Raw genomic sequence first — 24,432 nt, 5'->3', positions numbered from 1 at the left:
ATTCCGTTTTAAAATTATACTTTGAACCCAGTCTTTACAGTTCCTGGTCATTTCATATCGCTAATACACAATATTTAAAGATGACTCATCATCGTCACCCCCCCCCCCCCCCCACCAAACACGGTGCTAACAGCAACTCAAGAAAAAGCGCTTTAAGAATACCTACAAAAGATTAGCACATTCCTTCTGCGTTTCGGCAAAAAATGATTTACCACTCACGACAACTTAAGTGCTATTGAGGGTATGAATTCCCTCCATTTACACATCTTTTCAGTAGTTGCCCTGGAAAGGTTTGAAACAAAAAACTATATAAAAAGCTATAAACACAATTGTACGGTTGGATGTGGCAGGGATTAATAAAGTGCTGTTCTGGTTTTTGGCCCCAAAAAGACGAGATGGGTTTTCGGGTGGGTCACTCGTAGACCCCGGCCTCGGGGCGGACTCCTCCGGCCTGGTACAAAGCTCCGTGACCCAGAGCCCGGGACAGAAGTCTGTGCTGCTGGGGAGACATGCAGCCGTGGCCGGGGAAAAACCCGGCGCCGGACCTGGAGGGTTTTGGGGAAGCGTAGGAATAGCCGTCGTGGCCGAGGTGCGTGGGCCGAACCTTGGTGCTCTGCGTCCGTCTGTGGGGAGGGACGTGGGAGGGGAAGGAGCCAGGCTGCGGCTCCGGATCCAGAGGGGATTTGGCGTGGGCATGGTGATAGCGCCGGTTTTCTTTAATGCTCTGCGATCGACAGGGTCTCCTGGCGACGCCTGGCGGTTTGGATTGGCCGGTGGAGGCGGTGGTCGGTATGGATACGTTGTTGTGCTGCTGCTGCTGCTGCTGCTGCTGGTGGTGCTGCTGCTGCTGGTGGTGGTGCTGCTGCTGCGGCTGCGGCTGCTGCTGCTCGCGGCGTCGGGAGCGGCTCCGATTGTTGTGCTCGGCGTCCTTGGGGTTCGGGACGCTCCTTTCGGGAAGCGACGGGACTTTGCGGAGCTGTGGCTGATGGTGCAGCTTCTGGGTGAAGGAGAGCTCCTTCATCTGGACGGTCCTGAAGACGCTCTCCTTCCTGGGCGGGGCCGCCACCGGCTCCGGAGCGGCGCTCGGTTCCTCCCGGCGTTTGTGTCGAGGCGCAGGAGACGACGCTAGGTCTTCGCGTTGGCCGTCCACCCGGTCCACAGAGAGCAGGCAGGCGTTCCCCGGGTCGGACCTGCTCCTGGTGTGCAGCACCTCTCTACCCCTCACGTCCACCGGGGAAGATGGGTTCTCGTACGGGGACGTGGTGGGACTGGTCGCTACGTGCCGGTACCTACCTTCCTGTCTGACCGGCGGGCAGACCCATCTGTCGAAGCGCTCTAGGGAGTCTCTGGCCTCGTAGAAAGCCACGTCCCTGTCCTCCAGGAGAATGTCCCGGTCCGTGGGAGACGGGTGGAGGTAGTACTCCGGCCTCCCGCCGTCCCTGGTGGAGCGTAGGGTGTAGGACTGGCTGTGTCTGATGCCGCTCGGCCGGTACGGGTCGACGTAGTAGTGAGAGTCGTCTGCCGGACCGACTACGTCAGAGTAAGGGCTGTAGTGGTACTGGACACGCCCGTTCTCAAAGTACGGCTGAGGAGAAGGGTGGAGGTCCGACTGGACCAGCCAGCGGTACCGCGGCGTCCCTGGGGTGGACGGCTTCTGGATGTAGAACATGGCGTCTGGGGGAAGGACCTCTGTGTGGCTGACGTGAGGAGCGTGGAAGGAGCGGGCCCTGCGCATGGCCGGGTGTCCGGCCGGCCTCTCGGGACCGGACCTCTCCCACCCGACCGGGCCCTGGTGGTGCCGGGGACGCCTGTCGCCCTGGCAACCCTCCTGGTACTGAGGCGACAGCGGGTGCTTCAAGCCTAAAGTGCTGTACCGGCTGTCGGATGAAAAGGTGTTGGTTGAAAGGTGTAAGGGCAGAGCGTCGGGCCGGGGGACGCGAGGGCCCGGCAGAACCGACTGACGGGGAGCGGTGTAGAGGACGTCCTCCACGGGGACGTAGCGCTGGACCGGGGACGGCCGCGGGAGAACCTCCTCCACCGAGGCCGGCACGGAGGTCTCGGCCAGGACCGTCCGGAAGTTGAAGACGTTGACGTGGTCGGTGTTGACGTAGACGGCCGGCGCGGACGGGCTCTGGGCGGGGCGGAGCCCGGGCTGCGCGGGAGCGGAGACACCCACATTGTGGTAGGCGGGCTCCGTCCGAGGGGCCTCCGGCGCTCCCTCCCTCTCCGTCCCCCGGCAGCCCTCGTCCGGGCTCCCGGACCCCAGCGGGCTGACGTTGGGGCTGAAGTTGCTCACCGTCTCATGGGCGTCGCCGAGGTTCGAGGCGGCCGAGAAGTGGGCGGGGCGGGGGCCGCGGCGCTCCTCCTGCCGGAGGTTGAGGACAGAGGGCCGCAGCGGGGGAGGGGGCCCGTCCCGGTGGCCGTGGGCGCTCCTCCGCCGGCGGGAGCGCTCGCTTTCGCTGGCCTTCTGGGCGGACTGGGCGAGGGCCAGCGCCAGTTGGCGGGCGGCGCTCGTCAGGGGAGGATGAGGAGGGAGGACAGACACTGAACTCATAAGTCTATCTGCTCCTGGGGGGGGATAAGACAAACAACGCTACAGTATGACAGGACAAACAACGCTATGATAACACACGATGGGACAAGACACGAGAGCTGGCATAAGAAACTAGAACACAAATATTTACTCCGCTGCACAAGGACGCGGCTCCCGAGGTGAACGCCCGGGGCCGATGACTAGGCTTTCTGTTCCGCTTGTAAGATAAACACTCACAACGACACGTGAACGGGGAGTCCGCAGGGGTCCGAGAGCATTTAAGATTACAAGTCATCGCTCTCTTGTCCAATAAAGGCAAATATTATGAATTGGGTAGAAATGTGTTGGGATGCGTATTACAACACTTTCCTTCATGCCACGCAGCCAGACAGCATGAGGAATTATATTATTACACCAATAATTCATATAATTATTTACTCTCCCCAGAATATTTCTCTCCACGGGTATAAAGTGAGTTCTAGGGTTTTATTACATAAGAACATTTCCAGAGCTAATAAAAACCCGATGTGATAAAAACCCTAGAACTCACTCAAAATGAGTCAAGCTGTCACCAGAGTCAATGTAAAATGTTGACTCTGACGACAACTCGACTCATTTTGACAAAAATAGAATATGGAGGAATAAAAGCAGCCAGAATGTTTGTTGAAATTGAGACCTCATAAATTAACGTTTAATACAATATCAGATGTATAAAATTAAATATACGTTAAATACAAAGGTAAGGCCAGGCATGTGTAAAACTGATTTTTTTTTTTTTACTTATATACAATATTACATATAAGTTCATTCAGTGAGAGCGGTTCTGACCTGGGTCGGGGAGGTTCTGTGCAGACTGGCTGAGCTCGCTGAGGGCGGAGGCCTGGCTGGGGGGGCTGCGGGGCTCATGGGACGCCCCCCTGCCGTCCACCTCCCCCGCCGAGCAGGGGCCGGGGGCAGATGGCGCCCCCCGGAGGCGGGACGTCTCGGCATCTGTCGGCACGGAAGCGACCTTCGCGGACCTCCTCCTGAGTTTGGGCGACAGCGCCTCGTTGACCTTCCTTCCGCTTTTGGGGCTGGAGTCTGGAGACGGCGAGCAGCAGATGGCTTTGGCGTCGCCCGGCTTCCACCGCCCACCGTCCTTGCCGCGCTGCAGCCCGGGCGTGGCCGTGCACTGGAAGGACATGGGGTCGAAGTCCAAGCTGGAGATGCCCGGCGCCGGGGGACAGAAGTCCAGGTCGTCCTCCGGGTGCCGGGGCGGCGGCGGAGGGGAGGCGGGCGCGGGGCGCTTGTCGTTCTGGGCGTGGCCGCCGTGAGCCGTGGCTTTCCTCGCCCCCGCGGCGGCGTGGCGCCGGTGGTCCTTGAAGGAGGCGGAGACGGCCTCGCTGGTGGAACAAGGCCGAGGGGGACGGAAGCGCCGGGCCCCGGCTGGGATCGAGGGAAACCAAAGCGTGGGCAACGATCAGATCAACTGTGCACTCACCCAGGCACTTAGAGTTAAATATTCTACTTTCAAAAACCTTTTTGAGACAAATTGAAAGAATCGTCTATGAATTACATGATTTTATGAACTGAACATTTTTCCGCAACTATTACGTTCAGCGGTAGATTTTTAAGGTTTTATAATGACGGAAATGTAAAAAAATATATATATATAAATACAGACAAAATATTTACGTTGAAATTTAGACCTCATAAAAATCCAACTTACTGACCTCAATTTGTCAAAATTGAATTGAGTACTTTTGAAGGACCTGCAGACACCCTAGAATCACTAAGCACACTGATCAGGACGGAAACACAGGGTGCAGACTCCTGCTAGGGAGATAAACAACTATAAAACAGTAAGTGTCGTGAGCTGGGATGCCTATCTAATGCAGTCTGGCGTTTTTGGAGCGGGTTCCTCCTCCGGGTCCACCTGACCTTAATCCAAGCTGTGGGGGAGTTTGGATTAAGGCTCCACGGCTCCTTCTATATTTTAGAAAAGTCTCTGCTTTCCGGGGACTGGAACCGTGGAGGCAACACTGATGCAGCTGATTACACCCGTTATGATTCACTAAGACGCTAAATCACCATTAAGACCTCTCACCGTCCACTTTACTATCCAAGATGCTCGTCCATTCGTGTAAAACATGAACCTGCTCCAAATGCCAGGATGCATGTTTTATACAATTATATCCAAAAACAATACTATTACCCCCCCCCCTCCATAAACCATAATAATAATATAATTACCTTCCATATTGTGCAGCGATGTCAGCGACTCTTCACTTTTGGTGGAGCGCAGTGTGCCGCTATCTCCTCTTCCACCTGGAGAGGATTGGAGGGTCATTCATTATTTTATCTAAAGGAGACTTAAGAATTCTGGAAAGTTGGAAGAATTAAAAAAAAAAAAAAAAAAAAAAGCACTTTTAAAGTCAACGACAGTATGAAGGACATAGAATAACATTGTAGAGACGAATCTAACGACAACATAGTAATGCATAGTTATACCTACCTGTCCATCCTCCGTGCCTATGTTACTGTATACCCACAGACATACTAACACTGCCCCAGATATACATTTTCAGCTTAACGCATCCTGTTCATAAAATCATTCTGTATATTTTCATGTATCTTTTAAAAAAAACCGCTTTATAGCCTCTTTTATGTTAATTGTCCATCCTTCCCGCGACAAATTCCTCGTATATGAAAATGTACTTTGCAGAATAGATAAGACTCATCCCTGGAGGGAAATCGCAGCGTCTATTGTTTTTAATAATAACAACATTGGAATAAAATAAGGCAGGATCACGGGAAACAAACCTGAAGGACCGGTAAATCAGAATAATGACAGTAAACCTCAAAACCCCAAAGGAACAGTAAACACACATCTCAGTATTAACACATTGGTATTTTGGGCCGACCTGGCAGCGGGATGCTCTTTATCTCGTTGGGTTCGCTGGGATGACGCTTGAGCTTCCGCTTGGACACGGAGTGAGACTTTCCCAAATGGAAGAAGGAACGCCAGTTCCCAACGGGAGACTTCTTCCCCCGAGCAGGGGCTCGCTTACTGCAGACACACAGGGGAACACGGATATTAACCGCAAAGTACAGCCATCACTAAAACAGACAGATATACATTGAGGAAAAAACAAAAATGTTAACATGATGAATTATGGCTTTTCATTCATTATTAAGATTAGAGCGCTGACAGTGTTTATCCATATTTAACTTTTTTTTTTTGGATTACTTTTGTCGTATGAAATATATTGTAGAACTTATTATCCAAAACATACAATCATATATTAATAATAATATATAGTAATAATATTGTAGATAGGAACTATATATATCAAATTGTATTTTCAAAAATAAGCATCATAAGTAATATTGTGAAAGATCTACAATGTGATATATTGCGGCTCTCATCTCCAATATATTACTTGTATTAAATGTACAAGTGCTGTACCTGTCGGTGGGGAGCTCTATGACGGTGTGGAACTTCCCGAGCAGAGCCCCGGGTCCCTCCCCCACCTCGATGTAGTCGCTGTTGGGGGAGTGAGGGGTGAGGCAGGGTGTGGTGGCGGGTGTGGCCAGCTGGGCCTGGGTGCGGGCCTGGGCCTCCTCTAGGGACAGCAGCTTGGTGGAGGGGGACGACACCAGCAGGGACTTGGGCCGAGACAGGGTGTTGCTACCTGGAGGCGATGGAGCCGTCAGGTCATTTCTAAAACTGATGCATTTGTAATAATAATTCAATCCAAAAATAAAATTAAAATATGATTAATTCTGATATAATCAGTAATAAATATTGCATGTATTTATACCCACAGCCAAACACCAACAACCCCTGCCATAGCCTCGATGTATTTTGTATATTTCTTCTAATATTAGGCTGATAAGCTTTTTTTTAATGCTACTTGCCTATACAGCAACGCACCAATCCTTACCAAGGAAAATGCTCTTGGCCAAAGAAAGTTTGAAATATATAATATGCAATGCTGAATATCTGCACTTTGACCAGTAATGCACAGGCAGTTTTGAAAGTTCACTGAAAAAGATTCATTCTTAGTCTCGATCTGTTGATTTTTGACCTAAATGTGAATTGTAATATATTTTTTTACTATTTTCTTCTAAATTTTGAGGTTTATTGTATATTTCCTCTTTTTAAAAATTTTATTTTTATTTTGTTCTATTACTTCATTATGCTGCAACACCACTGTTTATCCATTTTTATATTTGTGGCTGGCTCCAAAATAATATTAATAAAAAATCTGAAAATTTGTCACTGTCTCATTGAAAATGTGGAGACCTGATCTAATGGATGATGGTCAAATGGACCTAATGGATCCAAAAAGCCCATTTTTCCGTTTCCATCCTATTCCTTTATGAATTAAAGCGCTGAGGCCTACCTGTGCTCTCCCGTATGATGGCGTTGAGTTTTGGGCTGAACAGCGCCTCTGTGTTGTTCAGGATGAACTCCACCACCACTGACTGGATCCGCACCTCCATGAACGCTGCCGTGCCGCTGAAACAGGCCGACTCGATCTGCCTGGACCTGGAACACACACACACAGCATTCTGACCCAGTTCACAGCCTGGAATCCACTGGGAAATAACCCAGTTCTGTGTCACAGAACCGGCCCCCAAGTGGGAAACAACATGGCCGGTGCTAATTTTAAACGAGGCAAAAAAAAAAAAAAAAAAAAAAAAAGTAAAAAGGCCTGGTGATACGGATGCGGTTCGGCGCTCACCTGAGCAGGTTGGGCGCCCAGACGATGGCCAGGTTTTTCGTGTGCATGTTGGTGACGGAGCTGAATGTGGCCAGTTGGGACAGATGCCTCATGAGGAATTCTAACGTTCTGTTGGGTAACAAAAAGAAAATGTGATGAAGGATGTTAAACTATCCATTTCTTGAAGATACAACATACATTGGACAATGTGTGAGGACTGATCAGTCTTTGAGCGCGTCTGTACACTCTTGAAATACACAAATGCAGATGAAATACCTTCAGTTACACTAGTGCCCCTATTTTTCTACTTGGTATGCAAGTTTTTTGTTGATATTTGACTATCATATTATTATTATTATTATTATTATGATAAATTAATCAAATAATTAATGTCACTAATGATGAAGTATTCAACTCTAAATTTCACATCTAATTCAGAGTGTCAGGTGCTGGTAGAGACTGAAATGTAATATTTTTTAAAGACGAGCTTTAATACAAGCTTTGAGTTTTTTTGTCTCAAGAATTATGTTCAGCGGCAGGCTTTACGTTTTTATTATAACAGACGTTGGCACTTGTAAAAGCGGAATTCTCTATTGTTGATGGAAACGGCTGCAGAATCAAAATATAATATCACTGGTCCACATTTCAATGCAAATGGTGTCAATATGTAATTTAAACGTGTATATGAATAAAATAGTAATAAGCAGCCCTAGTTAGTTCCTTTAATTAAATGTATTTTAATGATTTATTAAATTACTGACTGCAATGCTGTGACGCCTGAGTTTACTTCCGGGGATTAATTAGGCTTTATTTTAAATAATAATTATTTATTAATTGTTTATAACATAAATAACTTAATAATGGCACAATATCAATATTAAACAGTATCAAAGTATTGTACATCATCAGATGAGCTAGTTGTAGCTGCGGCCACCAGGGGGCGGCGCCGAGCAGACCTGTAGTGCGGCGGCGGCAGCTGCTGGATGACGTTGTGGATCTTGACCAGCCTCTCCTCGTCCGTGGCTGCAGACACCGCCTCCTGCATGGACGAGATAAGAAAAGATGGCAGCTCTCGTATATGATGACACCAGAATTTACCTGCATATATATATATATATAAATAAATAAAACACACGTTCACATCAATTTGAGAAGCAGATGAGTTGGGAGTCGAAAGGAAAAATAAAAGCCCTTGGAGGAGCAGGTTGGGCTCCTCGTCCCCACCCCCTCATTTGAACACCCCCTTCTTTTCGGAGGACACTGTTTGCTTTAATCCCCTGCTTTGTTTCAGCGTCACATGGATCCCTGCTTGTTCCTCGAAAGCTCAGCTTAACGCCACTGACCCCATTTTTTTTTTTTTTTTAGAGAGAACAGCCACCTAAAATCTTCTCCACTGAAAAAATAAACGGCTCAAAAAAGAAAAATAGGTTTAATAATAATAAAGCACAGTTTTTACAATTGATCCAACTTCTTGATTGACAGATTTTTGTTTGACCACAATTTCTTGCATTTCTTGCATCTGCATCTAGGTATCTAGCTGGTCAAGACGTTTTTATTTGGAGGGGGGGGGGGGTCTTTCATCATCAGTTGATAATCAAAAGTCTTTAGCTCAGACTTTTTTCTCCCATTGTGAAGTAGTTTTTGTGTGTTTTTCCCCAGTGTTAAGGTGTTGTAAAGAGTTTTTTCATTGAAAGGTTGTTTATTTAGTGTACAATTGTTGTAAAGTGCAGTTTTTCCCCAGTGTAGAGTCGTTTTTCCAGTATAAATGTGTTGTTAAGTGCCCCCCCAGTGTAAAGTTGTTGCAAAGTGTGTTTTTTCCAGTGCAAAGCTGTTATAAAGTGTGTTTTCCCCCAGTATAAAGTTGCTGTAACGTGTATTTTCCCAGCGTAAAGCGGCTGTAAAGTGTTTTCCAGAGTGTAAAGTTGTTGCAAAGTGTGCCCCCCCAGTGTAAAGTTGCCACAGGTACGCTTTTTAGTGTACAGTTGTTGTAAAGTGTGTTTCTTCCCAGTGTAAAGTTGCAGCAGAGTGTGTTTCCCAGTGTAAATTTGTTGTAAAGTGTGTTTTCCCAGTATAAAGTTGTTGTAAAGTGTGTTTTTCCCCCAGGTCTTCAGTCAGTAGTTAACAGTTTCCCCTCAACAGACATGTTGCTCTTGCTCACCGAGAAGCGCTCGTAGAGCTGGTAGGTGAGCAGCGGGTTGGGCAGCTCTCTGAAGTAGAGCTTGCACAGGGATCCCACAGAGTGCATGTCCTGCCTGAACCACTCCCTGGTCAGCTCAGGGACCTGCTCACTGTCAAACTCGTGCCTGGAGAGAGAAAATAAACAAAAAGTACCATAAAGCCCTTTACTGCGTTGTTTTGCACTGATTACTGCGAAACTAACTGAGGAAAAACACCACGTAAACCAATGCAAAGAGTTTTAAACCAAACCTCAGGACACCTGCAGCTTTTGGCTTCACCCGACTTACTTTTGTTTGCAATTTTCTTAATTTATGTTTTTCACTCCTTTGCTGCAATTTACCTGTAATATGTTATTATTAGTTATTATTTAATCATTATTTTAATTATATAAATTGTATTTATTTATAATTCATTATTTTTTGTAGTTTATATTTTGAAACGGACGGCTTCTGCCACACCAACTCAACACATTCTGGAGTTTACCGATTTTATTTTGAAATGAAGGCACAGTCACGTCTCCTTTAAATGGAGATCAACAACAACACTACAAAACCACCTAAAAAACATCCAAAACTTTTTTTACTTAAAAAAAAAAAAAAAAAAAAAAAGTTTCGGAAGTAGCTGAGAAACATCTGACACGATGAACCTAAAATCTACCGATATCTAATACATACAGAGAAATGGGGCATAATCTTGCCAAGCATTCCTTAAAAGATCACACAAAAGGAAATATTGAAGTTAAAACCATATATTAAACAAAACCCCAGTTTCTGATGCTGGTATACATCCGAACACAAGGAAGATTTTTATTATTATTTTTTCCTGTTTCATCCTGACATTTATAATTTGGGACGTTAGAGCCGCGCGTCATCAGTCTCCCATAACAAATATCTAGGAACCAAAGGGAGCCTGCACGGAGCCTCAAGCGACCACGGGGCAAAGGGAATGCCACATTCCAGCGTCATCATTCTTATTTGACACCTAACGTACCCATGTTCATGAAGCTCCAATCAAAAGCGCTGATCAGGGAGAAAATTAATGAGAAAAATAAATATCAACCAAGCTCAGTCAGGCGTGTGAATGGGCCAGTGAAGCACTGTTTGAAATAATTTTTCATTAGGATCACTAATTGCTTAAAAAAAAAAAAAAGTGCGTATCCGCCTACAGCCTTCAGCATTTATGAATCATTAAAATGTTAATACTTGTTCCCACTGTGCCTCTGTGTATCCCCTGAGCACTAGATATTAATATTACACACAACACAATATTCAAAATAAGCACAACATTTTATCATTAAAGTATTCTGTCATAACAGTTTTATTTTATAATAATGAATATTAATTTCTAAAAAAACCCCAAAGGTTCCCAAACCTGAGTTTCTGGATGTTGGAGGAGATCCCAGAGAGTCTGTAGATGCCGTCGACCACGCCGTGCTTCTCTATGAACTCAGCACAGCTCCTCACCACCTGGGGCACTGCGGAGCAAAAAATACAACATAACATATAGTAAAATTTAAAAGAAATTCAAATACATATATTACAATATGCATTGGTGACCCCACCCCAATCAAACCTAACGAGGATCATTTGAGCCGTCTCAATGTAAATTCCACCACATCCACTGACTCCCTTCAGTTGTACACATTGACAACTAAGAAGAATAATGAAATATTAAAGTGGAAATCCCTAAGATTATTTTGGTTTAAAAAAGATCCCATATTTGATCATTTTTTTAGCTGGCACTTCATAAGAAATGACCATTCAATGTGTTTACTTGATGCATGTGCTCCTCTATAAGCTGCTTCTACATTGTTGGTGGCGGGGTCCGCCACGCGCAAGAAGTGACGGTCAGCCACGGTGAATTTGAATATTTTAGAGTCAAGTCAAGAGAAAAGCCAGATGTTGAAAAAATCTAAACAAGTTTCAATGAAATTCTGAAATGTATCTGAAATATATTTATTTTAAATTTATCTTTGGGCTATTTGTGCATATTTAGCAAATATTATTGTATAATTATATATATAATTAAAACAATTATTGTACTCAATAATAAACCGATTTTATACCCAACACAGAGCGACTTACGGTTTTACACTTTGAAACTACTCGCACCTCAGGACCCCACAGATATCAACAATTTCAAAAGAGTAGTTCCGACCTTCGTGTCCTGAGTTGAGCAGGTACTCTCCCAGGTCGCAGCCGAAAACGCGCTCTTTGAGGATCCCGCGCTGCCGCAGCTTCTGAGGCGGAGGACGAGACTTCATGAAGGACCTGAGGAAGGTCACCAGCTTCCCATGCTTCTTACACACTGAGGGAGGGGGAAAGAAGGATAATACAGTAATGAGAACCAAAATTAAAAAAAATAATAATAATAAAAATGAAATATGCAATACCTGAAAAATAAACAAAGAAATAAACTACACCCAAATAAATAATAATTATATAAACCTAGGAATAACTGGAAGATGGATGAAAACGGCAATACTGTATATAATAAAGTAAAACCCCACAAAAAAACAGAAAATTGAACAATAAACAATAGGAACTCTGTACCACCAATTCAGTCATGTATTGTTCACTGTACATTTTAACACTACAGGTTTATTGTATATTGCCAATTGTTTCTTGTTTTTCATGATCATTTATTGCAATTATTGAAAACATTAACGCTCAGTACCTGGTTTTGGCACCGAACTCTGGACTCCAGGAGGGATCTTCTCATTTATCAGCTCAACACAGTCACACGGGAAGAAACCAACCTGCATGGTTGGATGGTGAATGAATTACAGAGGAGATTGGAGCGAAGGGTTTGCATTTAACTCCATTTAATAACAAAGAATACGATGCAGTCATCCGCACAGCGGGGGGTCCCAAAGTAATTCTCCCCAATTTCATGTGTTTATAAGTGGTCCATGGTCATTTTTCCCCTGAATCAGTTCTATTTTCATGCTGGGAAGAACAACCTTTTTCGGGAATACACTAATTTTAACACATGATTATGGATTTTGTTCCAATTCATATTCATGTGGATTTTTTTTAACCAAGATTTGACTTTTAGGAAGCTCATGCCTCGATCGCGACCGCCCCCCTGTGATCTCCGGCGACCCCCCGTCGGGGGTCCAGCACCCCGTGTTGGCAAACACTGATATACAGCAACATGACGTGTGGTTAACTGTTTAAAGCCTGGTCGTTTTGGTGAGACATGGACCTGAAAGCCGTGCTTCCCTCTCCACCAGCCGGTGTCTTCTTTAGGAGGCATGTCGATGACCGACACGATGTCCCCCACCTGGATGCAGAAATTACATACACATAAACATAAAATCTATTAAAACAACTGCCCGATTCATTACATAAATCGGGTGTCGGAGGGTTACATTTAGTCATTTTTAAGACAACGTTTAACTAAAAATACGACAGATTTTTCTTTTTTTTTTTTTTTTTTAAAACAAACCGTCTCTTTTATTATATTAAAACGAATAAAGTCGTGCAGGTGAGGAAAGTATGAGGTGCAGGCTTGGGGTTTTAACACATCAGAAATATTGACTCTGAGGCAGAGGAACTTCACTGATTTTGACAAAAAGACAAAACATTTATATTGAATAAGTATACATTTGATAATTGATGAAAATTGATGATTAAAGGACTTTTATGGCCCGATACTTAAACCCCATAAAGATGTAAGAAACATAAAGCCATAAGCCCTGGCCCAGTGGCCCCACAGTGTATTCGGAACTGAGTAACAAGTTAAATCCACAACTCTCAAGTTAGAGCGTCGCTCTATTATCTCAGGGCCGCAGGTTTTAAAGGCAGCACCCGGCCGGGAGAGACCGTGGCAAATTTTAACTTTGTCAATCCCCCGATACAGTAAACGGCGTCAAATCAAAAATAACGATCAATTCGCTAAATGTTTGTTCTCTAGTTTCGATGTCGTCACCTCGAAGGTGAGTTCGTCCGGGGCCTGGGCGGTGTAGCGCTTGGTGACGTGGGCGGCGGCGATGGCGGGGACGTTGATGGAGGCTTCCTCCGAAACCAGCAGGTGGTTCCCCTTGTTGTCGATCTGGAGACGAACAAAGTTGAATAATAAATAATAAGAACTTTTTTTTTTTTCTTTTTTGTAAATAGCTTTGTAAACAACTTCAATGGTATTGTGGATATTTGTTTAGTATGATTCACTTGTACGTATGTTGACTATTGATTTGTGGATAAATAAATAAATATAAGAAAAATAATAATAATCATCATCATCATAATAATAATAATCACAATAATAATTATGATAACAATAATAATGATATAGAACGACTGGAAGTGAGTGTGATCAACCTCCATCCAGGTCAGGACGGGACCACAGTTGATCTTGTTGTCGGCGAGGGAGGAGAAGTGGGCGAGGTAGGCGGCCAACATCCTGCTCACACTCTGCAGGAAAGGGAGGACATGGAGCAGACACGGTTGAGGGCCAAAATTATCACCTTAGTCTAGGACTTTCTAGTCAAAACTAGGTAGCGCCAACTAATTAATCTTTGATGTAGCCCCTTTATCTGCTTACATTTAGAATTTTTCAACAATTCAACTTTATATAATAAAGAAATATATAAAGGTAAAGGGCTTGTGCACTAAGTGCCACTGCTGCGGCTCCACCAACCACGTCAGTCGTGCAGGGTCAGCTCGGAGCCACGCAGCATTTCTCTGTTTTTGCTTTTGCTTTTTGATATTTTTTTCAACTGCGCTCTTTTTTAATAGGAACACGTGATGGAGCTGTTCTTTTTTTTTGTCAAGTTTTACAGTTTTATGTTGCGTTGTTTGTTTAAGTTGCCGTCTCCTGCCACTGGAAAATGTTTCCCCCTCCATGTAAGAGATAACCTATGCTCCTCCCTCGCTGGGAGGTGCCGTGACTGAAAAGGTTCACAAAGCGAAAGCACACAGGCACTGCACTGATTGTGAGGTTTTATTTCAATAAGTTATTTTACGATTATTATTCATGTGTGAAATATACTGTTTATACCTGTTCTATGCAAAAATAACTAACTATAGTACTGTTTTTTTTTAGTTTTTTTTATTGTGAAACGTTTTTAAAATATATATATAAAAAAATGTGTATTTCCTCCCCTCCAATCAGATAAACTTATGCAAATTATAACAACCCACCAATGTGGTGGGTTATCCTGGTCATTTGTGGCAGACTACTATAAAAACATTTTTTACACCTTTAACTTTATTATTAATCTTTTTTTCTTTAATATAAAGATACCAATACCGTACCGTTACCGTGGCAATAAAACCATGATACATACCAAACTGTGAGCCCACTGTACTGTTGCATTCTGGCGAGTTTACCAAGAAAACAGACCTGACGTCACGGCAACACGTGGTGCGTTCCCTTTGTATATATATATATATATATATATATATATATATATATATATATATACACACACACACACACACACACACACATACACACACACACACACGCACACACACACACACACTTTGGGACCCCCCACTGTGCGGATGACTGCATCGTATTCTTTATATATATATATATATATATATATATATATATATATATATATATATATATATATATTTTTTTTTATGTCAAAAAACGCCTGTCTTCTCTTTCGTGTCGTGTCCACAACCTAAAGAAATCCCCCATCCATGACCAATGTCATGTTGGCAACGCCGAGCCGTTCACCATCGCGGCTTGTGCATTCTGATCATAAAAATGAAATAGTGCGCTCCGACTCAAATATGATCAATTTTGCAATGTGTCCAGTTGACATGTCCACTAGAGGGCAGAACAGACATCAGCAGCTTGTGAAAAGTGCTTGTCGCAGATAAATAGTACCAAACAAAAGTACAAAACAAATAAAAAATAAAATAAGTACAAAAAAATGGTTAAAGTGACTAAACAACCAACGAACGTGACTCCAAGTGTTGTTTAGTCACTTACATTATTTCCATATTTCTTGTAATTGTTTTTCCCAAATTCTTTCTTTTGAACAGACATACAGACAGACAGACAGATAGATAAGAGTTATGTAATATATAAACATTTTATTTTTTAGAACCAGGTGAACCCGACTCCAATACAATCAAAAATTATATATATACTGTATATGAGAACTATTATTAATACATTTAAATATGAATACATTAAGAGGTAATACTATATAAGGAAACTTGTCGAAAAATGTAAGATAAAGTACGATAATAAGTAGTATAATGCTAACACACCTGCTCGGGCTCCCTGAGGGTGTGGCGGCGGGGCAGCTCGCTGAGCTGAGAGAAGCGACGGTCGAAAATACACAAGTGCAGATGTTTGTCCAGGACCCGGAAGTCCTCGTACGACCTGGTCACCAGCCACGACCGACCCTGGAGCGGGGAGACACCCCGTGAGGACACATGCGGGACGTCCCGTGGGACTCTCTACACAAACAAACCATATCTGACGGAATGTGATGTCATTTCATGGACCTGGCAGCAGATCTGGACCAGGAACACCAGCTCCTTGGAGTCCACGGACTTCTGTCCCTCAGCCTGGTCCTCTGCAAAGGACAGCTGAGAGAGGGGGAGGGAGGGAGGGAGGGAGGGAGGGAGAGGGGGAGGGAGGGAGGGGTGGTGGTAAAGCTAAATGCAATATTGAGGGGAAGCGTATTTTAAATAATGGACAAGCCTCTCTGTACGGCACGTGACCTAGTCAACAAGGAGGGCGGCATGTGCAACTTTTACTTTTTCATGAACCTGTGAAATCACCGCTCTGTTAAATAAATAAAGAAGAATAAAGTACATGGTCATTTATATCCTATAAATCTAAACCAATAATAGTAATAATAATAATAATAATATTATATAGATTGGTTCTTTAAAAGTGCAGGGAGATTGCAGTGTCCCACACGGCTCGCATCAAAGACATCAGGCAGTCATAACAAACAATCAAATAAAAATGTGAAAATGAAAAGCGGCAAAACAGTATCTGGGAGAAAAAAACAAAACAAAAAAAAAACTGTTTTATGGCAGAATAATGGAAAATAAACCTGAGGAATTCAAGCATTAAAACAGGATGTTGACAATAAAATGAAGACACTAAAATGCACAGTAAACAAAGATTAAGGTTTGTATTAACACATTCAACGTTCTGGTTGTTGTAAAAATAGAGTTGGCTCAATAAAGTGCGTTTCTCACGACTCAAAGCACTTTGCAATCTCATAAAAACCGATCATAAAACAACAAAACGTAAAAAAAATCAATTATGATTTACGAATGCATAGAAAGTCAAAGTAAGGCACAAAAGATGAATGAAAGAAAATGTAAATAAATAAATAGGAACCAATTTGTCCTGTGCGTACAGTCACACTTTGTGTATTCTGTATATTTTCATAGTGTTATTTTTGTCCATTTCAGTTTTGCATTACTGGTCGTTTTAATATTATTTAATTATTTTACTTTTCAGACCATTTAAGCTTTTATTTCCCCCTCTCTCCAAGACAAATTCCACGTATATGAAAACGTAATTGGTGGAATCAACTGATTCCGATCAAAGAATAACAAACGTTTAAATGAAAAAGACTCTCCATCAACATTTTGGATTGTTTTGGCGTCTAGACTTCCTCCATCTTGGAATCATCATCTTGCTGCATCTCTCTCTCTCTCTCTCTCTCTCCCTCTCTCCCTCCCTCCCTCCCTCCCTGCAGAATTAAATGAATAATAAATAAACTATGAGCTGCTGCGAAAACCACTCCACATTCTGGTAAAACACAAAAAATCTATATTGCATCTCCACCTTCTCCATGATATTCCACAAACCCCCAATACAACAGATCAAAGCTCATAAAGTGATGAGGAAGGGGAGGGAAAGGGGGTTCAAAGCCCCAAAAAACCAGAGGGGAGCTGTGGTTTATTTCTGAATCGGGAGACTATGTTACACAACACATAGCGACCTAGTTTAGCAGAATATTACCCAAAAACCAGCATCAGACTCTGAACACATTTGGACAAAGGTCCCGACAGGACAAAGTATTATTATTATTATTACTGAGCAAGATGATTTAAGTGCTTTAAAATAAATGACTCCGCCAAAACTACAATAATTCGTTATTTAGATCCGTTTAAAAGTCAAGGTCATGAATCAGTTTCGCATAAGAAACAGGAGCACATTAAACATGGAAATGACAGAAAGAAAAAAACACCCCCACGCACCCCCAAAATGAAGAGCTTAAAAAAAAAGAAAAAAAAAATACCCTGCATACCATGACAACACATTCCTCACTCCACAAAAAAAAACAAAAAAAAAAAAACGCAGACGAATCCAATGTTCCAGTTACCTGCCATTAGAACATCCACCCACAGCAGGACGAGCGGGCGGAGCGGCTCCATCGCCCCTCAAAACTCAATAACCCCAATTCCTGTTCCGCTCATCCTGCCGCCAGAGTCAGGAGCGAGGTCAGAGGGAGAGATGAAAAGAGAGATGGAGAGAGAGAGAGAGAGAGAGAGAGAGAGAGAGAGAGAGAGAGAGAGAGAGAGAGAGAGAGAGAGAGAGAAGTGCCGCTGCTCCGTCCCTCCATTCAGCGCACAAACTATTTTTATACAATAAAAAGAGGGTTCGCTTCCCGCTGTTTCTTACAATTCTCTCTCTCCTCCCTCTGCCTCTCTCGCCCTCCGCCCGCTCCATCCACCCCCACCCCCACCCACCACCACCCCTCTCCCCCTCCCCCATTGAGCTTTTAAAGACGCTCAGCCCGGGGACTCCCCTCGCATAAAGTGCAGCCCTGTTACGACGCCGTTATTGTTTAGCGTTTTTTATTTATTTATCATGATTTTATCATCATTACATAACATTACATAACGTCATTTAGCTTTTGTCCAAAGAGACAGAGTACATTTCATGATCAAACTTCATATCACAGTCACAGCCAAGCCTTCTCGAGGAATAAGCCGCATTAGTCGAGTCAAGAGTCATTTTTCATTTCAATTTTCACATCTATATGTATTTTTCCCTTGGTTTCTTTTTCCATTAATTATTATTATTTTTGTCTCTTATTGAATTCCGCATTTGCTTTCAGGGTTTTGTTTTCCAGTACATCAATGTATTAATTATCATACACAGACCGTGTTTTGTGAGGGATTTTTTTTTTCTTTGATACTTGGAGTACTTCATACTAAGTCATTACATGATTAAATGATATAATACATATATATAATACATACAATATAATACATATACATATATATATATATATATATATATATATATATATACACATATACATATATATAATACAAAATGAAAGAATAGGAGGCGTGCTTTATCTCCCTGCGAACCTCAAACCCCGATTCCTTCCTTTCGTTTTCATTGTTGAGTCGAGTGATTTGTATGGAACCACCGTTTGGATTTTGTTGTCATTATTTTGCACATTTTGGGACGGTTCACCCTTCAAAACAAACGAAAAAAAACACGGGGACTTGGTTTATCGGCAGCAGCATCCCGTCGCTCTCAGGTGGAGAGGTCTTTGCGTTCATGACAAGAGAAGGAGAAGAGGCAGAGAAACCACTGCGCCCAGGACACATGAGACCCGATCTGATCCCAGACCCTCCATGCCGGAGCAGACACGACGTGGGCGTCGCCACGGGAACAAAGAGCCTCTCATTTTTCCCCTCAGGGTGAAGTCAGGAGGCAACCAACAAACTCCACAAAACAATAATAAAATAAATAAACCTTCATGCATTTTACACAAAGATAATGTGCAATACGGGTCCTGATGGAAGAACTTCTGCAAAACCCTGCTGTGTGTGTGTGTGTGTGTGCGTGTGTGCGTGCGTGCGTGCGTGCGCGCATATATGGCGTCGATACAGCGCGTGCAGCGGGAAAAGCGGGGTCATATTCTCTCCGGGGATGTGTTTCTATCCCGGTTCAGCCAGAGGATCTTCTTCCTGCAAAGCTTTTCAAGGTCACGGAAAACGGCTTAACCGCTTCGCTCCCTGATGCCGCGCTGCACGACCAAAAGCAGTCTGGGAAATTACGATAGGATGGTCCGTTATCCCACATAGAATACAGCAACGTTGGAATTCATTATCTGCACTGCTGCAGTCCAAGGGAAAAATACATAAATAAATAAAAATATGTATATATGTGTGTGTATTATATATATATATATATAGAGAGAGAGAGAGAGAGAGAGAGAGAGAGAGAGTCCTCCTATGGACCACTGTTGGTAGGTTCTAACCACTGCATAATGGAACACCCCACAAGACCTGCTTTTTTGGATGCTCTGACCCAGTCCTCTAGCCATCACAATTTGGTCCTTGTCAAAGTGGCTCAGATCCTTACGCTTGCCCATTTTTCCTGCTTCCAACACATCAACTTCAAGAACTGACTGTTCACTTGCTGCCTGATATATGCCACCCCTTGACAGGTGCCACTGGAACCAGATGATCCATGTTCTTCACTTCACCTGTCAGTGGTTTTAATGTTGTGGCTGACCGGTGTGCATATCATAGAGGGCGAACGGCTCACTGGCTCCCTCTGGTGGCCAGTCGCCCACACTGCACCGAGAACTTAACCAGGCGGTAAACACACTTTCACAAATGACTGACTAACTAATTCTGCTCCATTTCTCCTCTTTATTACTGTGGAAAACAAACTCTTCCTTCCCTGCCAGCAACTCCATAAACAAGTCATTCATGTCCCCCATTTCTTTATTTATTTTTCGCGAAAGGACTCACTAAATCCAATAACAGCACATGGAAGTTTTTACACAACTAAGGAAATGTCCACATGTTCAGCAGGTCAGATGATTATGAACAGAACCATCAGTGAATGGTCCGTGAATTAATTAAAAAATCACTGTGGAAAAGTTAAACCAGCAAATATTTTGAAAGGAGGGAGGCTGATCCAAGTAGGTAAATAATTTTAAAATAGCCTTTTTAATGCCAAACATAGCAATTTTGCCGGCAAAAATGCTTTGATTAAGTAATATTTTTTTATAACTATTTACTATTAATTTTATAGTATGCTTGAGTATTAGAATCTGCCCACCTGCCTTGCCAGGGAATAAAGGAAGTGAGCTGTGACGTGTGGAGTTCTTCCATTTTTATATTTCACCCAAAATGCTTGAAATTCTTAATGCAATACACTCTCTCTAACATAAATGCACACACACGTCTGCATCATGCATTCACACAACAAGAAAAGCACTAAATTAAGATATGCCACTACAAACTGACTTAATCTGCCCAAAACTCCATAAACAACTCTACAGGTGATTAACAGAGATGGAGAATGTTCTGTGCATAGATAAAAAAATTATGATACGGCACAAACCTAAGCATATATTGAAAAAGCGGGAGGTTGAGCCAAGAAAATTATTTCAAATAATAATAAATGTAAAAATTGACATATAATTTTAAAAATAATGTATTCAAATTTTTTCCTCGTATATTTTTAATTATAAAATATCCATTTTTGACAAAGAAAAGCCATTCGTCCTGTAAAACAATTAAACAAAAGTGGTCAGCTTTCCACTTGCAGTCATTGTAAAAGATTTTGTTCATAGTATGCTCAAAAGTTTCTTTATTTGATGCATTCTCACTCTCACACCCACACCCACCCACACCCACACCCACACACACACCAAGAAAAAGCCAATATCAAGCTAACTACGCCAGTGACCCAAGAAAGGACTTTCTAGAGTGGCTTTCACACATCCGCTTCAACCCTGAAATGATCTGGACATTAACCCGGAGGAGCTGTATGTGTGAACGCAAATGTCTGAATAATTTGGACCGGACATCGACCGGACTTCACCCAGCCAGCACCCTAGTACAAAGCCTGTGTAACGTCCCATTGAGCGGTACGTGTGAACAGAGCAGGCGATTGTCCGGCTCATTCACAGCGAGCGAGTGTGTCGCGCGCTGTTGACGTCTCTATCATGCGCCAGTTATTTACCTTCGCGCGGATCTCGGTGCACGGAGCGTAGCTGCTGCGTACTCCTTTCTGCCTTCTTTATCATTCCTTTCCACTCTCATTTATATTACGTCCAAATACTTAGTATCGACGCAAAAACACTCCTGATAAGTCGGTAGCCTCGTCCGCCATCTTGGGTGCGCCGTAAAACTCTGCAGCGTCACTGCATCACGCTCGGCCTCCTGCGCACTCTCCCCAGGCTCCGCCCACATCGTCTTAACCAAACGGATTATCTCCCCGGTGGCGTAAACGCGTCCGACGCGGACAGTCTTCGCCCGCGTGCTACACGTGCGAAAGCAGCTTAGGAGACACAAAAACCCTCCATCCCATCGAAAACCTGCTCGATATCATCATCGGCTTTAATCCAACTAATAGACGGGGATCTGGGTTTTACACTGAGCGGAGGCGGGCGCGGGCGTTAAAAAGTCGGCGGATTAGCCCGAAAGAAAACAAAAACAAAACAAAAAAACAAAAAACTGAATGAAACTAATGAATTGCAATTCATAAGAAAATAAAATAAAATAAAAAACCTCGTCAAAATATCAAAATGCCGATCCTGAACCAGCATTTTTTACCGCTCGTAAAATTCATGGTGGAACGCCGAACTGTGTGAGTCGAACCGAAGAGGGGGGGGGCGGGGCGGCGCGGCGCTCACCTGGACGGAGCCGAAGTCCACGGTGTCATAGTGGAAGTGAGCGCACTCGGCCAGGCGGGGGAAGTGACCCCTGGGGAAGGTCAGCCTGGAAACACACAGAGGAGCCGCTCATCAGTATTCCACTGGAGGAGGTGGGGTCAGCACGGGAAAACTCTCACACACACACGCACACACACACACACACCAGGGAGAAAAGAGAGCAAGAGAGGGGGATTAAGAGAAGAGGAATGAAAAGGGAGAAAGAAACAGTAAAAAGACTCAAAGAGAGAGTGTCAGAGAGAGAGAGAGAGAGAGAGAGAGAGAGAGAGAGAGAGAGAGAGAGAGAGAGAGAGAGAGAGACAGCGGCAGAGCTCCTCCCTTCCCTGCCCTGGATAGCAGGCCTGGTTTACAGCCCATAATAGTCCCCGGGTTGTCATGGGGAGCACCTACTTCTTCATGTTCTTGACCTTCATGCTGGCCGTGCTGCTGCAGGAGCGCAGGAGGGGCTCGGCCGGGTGCTCGCCCAGCTCCTCGTCCCCGTTCTGACGGATAAAAATCAAAAAACAGAGCCGACGTCAGACAGAGCCCATTTCCTGGGGAGCCTCGTCAATCCTCCCAAATAATATATCCAGAGTTACGCTTAAGTGCCTTAAATGCCACAACAGCCTTTAAACATGTTACAAGCTTTGCAATCTCAGATAAATTTGATAAATGTCGATGGGGTGGATGAATAAGTGTGTTGCCCGTGCCCCGGCAGCGGATGTCTCCCGTGGCTCCTGCGCAACGTCAGCGCTGGTGGCTTCCAACGAAGGCTCCTCTTTGGTCGCTTCAGCAACAGGCCGCGCGTCTCTGCGAGATACAGAAAGGGAAACGAAAAAAAAAAAAAAAAGAGAGAAAGAAAGAGGGTCTTGTTTCGTGTTTTTGTGGAGCCGATGACATTGTTCTCTTATTTTCCAAACTGCGTGTCATGCCGTGGAGAACCACCAGAGGGCGCAGGTGAGCAGAACAAAGGCTTTACATTGTGGGCCGTGTCTGGAATCGTGACACTGCACCAGTGTGGCCCAGAAAAAAATATATGTAGATGTATGTATGTATGTATGTATGTAGTCAGGTTTTGGTATGAGGACGCGGGGCGAAAAACTAAAAATAAATATAAACACAATTAAATATATCCTATTGTTCGATTCTATTGAAGTGGTCACCAGGAAAGAGCGTAGGCCTGTTTGAGCTTGACAAACATGGCTTGTCACATTTATTGGCAGTGCCACGGTGGCTTTTGTGTGTGTGTGTGTGTGTGTGTGTGTGTGTGTGTGTGTGTGTGCGCGCGCGCGCGCGCGCGCGCGTCAGTTAGAGCAAAGCCGTCTCCTATTCAGACACACATAAAGGCATTTAATCCACAAGGGAGTGTTTTCACTAAAGTTGTGGTTGAAATGTGAGTCGGCGCAGGAGGGCGTGGAGCGGGGGAGCCGAGCCCGCTCAGCCCAAAGTTTAAACAGCGACGAGGCAGAGAGGAGGAGGAGGAGGAGGAAGGTTTAGATTCAACACCACACCGACTAGTGCAATGTAGCTGTAGATTTAAATATAAAATGGCTATAGTGACCTAACCTACATTCTCTGTTTCCCCGTCCAGCATGAGGAAACAGGGAAACGCACATACCCCATAATCCATCCGTGCACACAGGTGAGTGTGCACGCGCACACACACACACACACACACACACACACACACACACACACACACACACACACACACACACACACACACACACACACACACACACACGTATGAGTGACTTACCCTTCAAGGACGTCACTGCCACTTCCTGGTTCCCCCCGGGGTCCTGAGGCAGCATCCTCCATCACCGCGGCAACCAGGCATCCAGCCTCCATGACGAGGGGCCTTACTGCAACAGCCCGCTGAGGAGGACCAGAGTGGGAGGGGAGAGAGAGCGGGAGAGCGAGAGGGCGAGCGAGAGAGAGAGAGAGAGAGAGAGAGCGGAGGAGGAGGGATTGAAGAGAGGTGGGTGGGTGGAACGAGAAAGGACGGTGTGGAAAAAAAAAAAAAAAAAAAAGACGAGTGGACGGAGGAATCTGGTGTTTGATGACATCACCGCTCAGCTCGGAGCGGCTGGGCCCCGCAAACACCCCTGATGCAGAGATTGTAGGTTTTTAGGGGGTTTGAGAAGCTTCTCGGTCACATGACGTTCATCTCAATGCAGCGCTGAGAGATTTAACTATCTGATACCTGCATAATAACCCTATTTGCTTTTTTATTGTCTTGTGACTAATTTATCAAGTACATTGTAATAACCTTATATACCTGTACTTTATTCGGTGAACTTTGTATATTCTGTATTTTCTTGTTTTTCATATTTGGCTATTTCTGTTCTGTATTTTTCAGCCATTGCATTTTTAGC

The 24,432-nt window shown here is 44.1% G+C and overlaps 1 protein-coding gene across 1 annotated transcript; it reads right to left on the bottom strand.

Annotated features, from left to right (window-relative positions):
* Nucleotides 1–412: 412 nt before the first annotated feature.
* On the bottom strand, nt 413–23,905 carry arhgap32a (Rho GTPase activating protein 32a; the record flags this gene model as incomplete). Its single annotated transcript, XM_080006685.1, has 22 exons — nt 413–753; nt 892–2,568; nt 3,362–3,958; nt 4,766–4,840; nt 5,437–5,582; nt 5,982–6,207; nt 6,922–7,067; nt 7,264–7,371; nt 8,199–8,281; nt 9,401–9,545; nt 10,792–10,894; nt 11,578–11,727; nt 12,097–12,178; nt 12,628–12,705; nt 13,354–13,476; nt 13,743–13,835; nt 15,657–15,794; nt 15,897–15,980; nt 22,037–22,121; nt 22,466–22,557; nt 22,759–22,864; nt 23,814–23,905. 22 exons carry the CDS (start codon nt 23,903–23,905, stop codon nt 413–415), a joined length of 4,770 nt encoding a protein of 1,589 aa, XP_079862811.1.
* Between the last annotated feature and the right edge of the window lie 527 nt (nt 23,906–24,432).

The sequence above is a fragment of the Zeus faber genome (genome assembly GCF_960531495.2).
Source record: "Zeus faber genome assembly, chromosome: 9".
NCBI lineage: Eukaryota > Metazoa > Chordata > Actinopteri > Zeiformes > Zeidae > Zeus > Zeus faber.
This window is presented reverse-complemented; position numbering and strand designations above follow the sequence as displayed.